Source organism: Glycine soja, chromosome 19 (genome assembly GCF_004193775.1).
Source record: "Glycine soja cultivar W05 chromosome 19, ASM419377v2, whole genome shotgun sequence".
NCBI classification, from domain to species: domain Eukaryota; kingdom Viridiplantae; phylum Streptophyta; class Magnoliopsida; order Fabales; family Fabaceae; genus Glycine; species Glycine soja.
Genome location: NC_041020.1, coordinates 35799532 through 35802516, shown reverse-complemented (window position 1 = coordinate 35802516; position 2985 = coordinate 35799532). Strand labels below are relative to the sequence as shown.

General features: G+C 34.7%; 1 protein-coding gene across 1 annotated transcript; it reads right to left on the bottom strand.

Moving 5' to 3' along the window:
* Window positions 1-583: 583 nt before the first annotated feature.
* LOC114398977 (xyloglucan endotransglucosylase/hydrolase 1-like) lies at window positions 584-2759 on the bottom strand. Its single transcript, XM_028361073.1, has 4 exons — window positions 2481-2759; window positions 2149-2249; window positions 1811-2004; window positions 584-1165 (listed from the first exon to the last, which is right to left on the bottom strand). The coding sequence occupies exons 1-4, from the start codon at window positions 2671-2673 to the stop codon at window positions 766-768; spliced, it is 888 nt and encodes a 295-aa protein (XP_028216874.1). The 5' UTR covers window positions 2674-2759; the 3' UTR covers window positions 584-765.
* Between the last annotated feature and the right edge of the window lie 226 nt (window positions 2760-2985).

Sequence of the window (2985 nt, the reverse complement as noted above, 5' to 3'; positions counted from 1 at the left end):
GGATCAGAGCGCAGATCTATGATTCACCCAAAAAAGAAAAACAGAAAGATCACAGATCTCTACAAAATACAACTGGCTCTGCAACCAGGACATTATTACCACAGAATAAAGCAAGACAACAATAATAGCATGTTCCTCGACTTGAAAGGATAATCATCAAGTACAGTATAAGTGAAAAAAAATAAAATTGAAGTATATTTATTTATCCGAACCCAAGTTTTAATTTATGTATATACAAGGGGCGAGAATGATTTAAGGGACCATCAATATTCTTTAATACAAATAATAATGATTTATGAGATTCAAATAATCGTATATAATATTATTAGATTTCATTTTAAAATCAATTCATATACTAAATTTCATTTTAAAATCAATTGTGTGTATTGTCACAAAAGGGTAAGATCCAGTCATAACTTGCTCTAATACCATATTAGATTCATTGATAACATAAAATTGTATCCAACAAATATATAAATTACATTGCACTCCAAGAAAAAACAACCAATATAGAACTTGAATATTTCCAACATACTAGTAACATGGAAAAAAGAATTTAAGAGTGATATGATGACACAATAAATGATCAATGAAACAAGGAGAAACTAACGTGATATAATTATATAAAATTGTACATAGGAAGTGATAATGTGAATGTGACACGGTAATAAAATTAGGTGGAAAAAATAAATGAGAAGTATTGATGTAACAAAGGGTAGCAATAATAATAATAATAATAGCAGTAGGAAAGTGAAAGGGAGAATTTTAAATGTCACGGTCTGGTTTGCACTCAGGGGAGAGTTGAGGGTAGCGTTTTCTGTCAGTGCAGTAGTTGTAGATGGTGTATTTCTGGCGCACCCATCTGAGGCTACGCCACTGGGAAGCGTCGAGGTCACGGAATTCTGGTTGGTCCCACCAGCTCTTGCCCTGCGTGTCGCAGAACTTGGCGTTCACCGAGGCCTCGCACCCGTCGATGTGGAACCCCTTGTAGGCTGCTATGAATGGGGCTTTGGACCAATCCGTTTTCTCCAAACCACCCCTTGTGGCCCAGTCATCAGCGTTCCATAGACTGTTGTAGATCTTCATTGGCTGGTCGAAGGGGAATTTCACTCCCAAGTCCTTGCTGTTCTTGAACACCCTGATTGCCACATCGTCCACAAAGAACCTGTACACCCCCAACTTTTCAATCTTTCTCACTCAACATGTCAAAAGTTTTTAATGTTTTTCTATTTTGAGACCCAAATATTTAAAACCCATAATCCTTTTCTTTTCCGTTCACCCTTATGGTATATTGGTTTGTAAAGAAAAAAACAATTAAAATATAAAATTCATATTTTATATTTTACTTTGAATTTTAATTTATTTTCTTTTCATTCTACCAAAATAATCCTTTTAAGTCCCTCGGCATGCCGACTACATATCTCCAAGTTTTTACTTTTACACCTCAAGATTGAACTAATTTTTTTGGATAGTAACATGAAAAAAAATATTGAAATTTATATTTTAATGTTAAAATTTTTATTTATGTATTATTTTAATCATATTGGTAGTGGATGGTGGAGGAATGAACATTTTTAACATAAAATTTAAAATTTGTAAGCCTGAACATCTATATATAATTAGTATAGATTTTGATGCCATTTTAAAATTTAGATTTAGGTTGAACTTAAATAAATAAATAAAACTAACCCATCTTAGAATGTGCTTGCCCTCCAATTATATACATAATATTTAGCTATATGACTGGGATTTCCAACAAATGGTGAAAAATGAAAAAGGGTATGCGAGAGTTTGAGTGAAGTGTGCTTACACAATCTGATACAAGTTCCAGAGAATGGAGTATCTGTGGTATTCTTTTGTGGGATCAAACCAGAGATAGATTCTTTGCTCTCTGTCACCCTTGCCTCCTGTGAAAACATTTGTTTGCAAAATGTAAGGTTGTCCTGTTCTGTTCCCCAAGAACTCAAAGTCTATCTCGTCGTGCTCCGCATTTTGGGAAGATAACTGCATAGTTTCAACCATAACAAAACCAAAGGTCACATTCACATACTACACACAAACTAAAGAATCCCAAATACAGGTATAAAAAAAATAGCTGAAGCAAATAAAGACAGAAACTTTTTATTTTTCATTTGATTTTGTGCATACATAGAAAGCAGTGACTGTGCCAGCTGAATCTCCAGGAACCATCTTTATGTACATGCTGAAGTGACCAAACAAGTATGACCCTTTGGACTGGAAGCCAGTACCTGTACAAAGTTGTATAGAACATTACATGAGCAATAAAGGAATAGTTAAACTTAACTTTGTTATAAGATCCGAATCTGGCATTTACCCATGATATGACCAAAATAATATTTCTATTTTTGGAGTCAAGTTTTGTTCAAACTCAAATTTCCAAGACGATACTTTTCTGGTCATATCACTGGTGAAATTTCTAAGGCCATCTACATAGGAATGAAGAAGTACAACATACGCACCAGTGTACTTGTCAAGATGAAGCTGAATGTCAGAACCTCCATTGAAGTATTTGATGTGATCAAAGGCCCATGTGGGCACGTAGTTTCGGCCAAATTGTACATCCACTGGTCTACGAGGGTTGGCACAGAGTGCTGCAGAGGCCAGTGATGCCAAAATCAAACACACGGTCCATATGGAAGAAGAAGAACCCATTTTTTTGTGTGCCTCAGTTTGTGAAAGCTAGTGGCTAATGCCAGAGTATTTATAAGCACTAGACCCTGCCCCAAGACCCCTTGTTCCTCTCTCTTTCCCTCTCTTCTTTTTATCCTTTTAAATTTAACCTAAATTTTTATAAATACATGGTGCATCATTTGGAAGAAAAAAAAATCAATTTTATGCGTATAATGATTAACAATATATCTAAGATTTGTTTTTATATCAGGCTGAAAGAGGTGGGGAAGGACAGAGAATCCTGCATTTTGCTTTAGTTAGGATTTAGTGTTGGAAACAACTAATATTTAGACA

Bases quoted from the DNA above. Each gene is read 5' to 3' on its own strand.
- LOC114398977 (XM_028361073.1), bottom strand. From the start codon at position 2,673: ATGGGTTCTTCTTCTTCCATATGGACCGTGTGTTTGATTTTGGCATCA. The intron at 2,250-2,480 runs GTGCGTATGTTG...AACTTTGTACAG, and splicing joins TCATCTTGACAAGTACACTG to GTACTGGCTTCCAGTCCAAA. The intron at 1,166-1,810 runs GTAAGCACACTT...GGGGGTGTACAG, and splicing joins TGGAACTTGTATCAGATTGT to GTTCTTTGTGGACGATGTGG.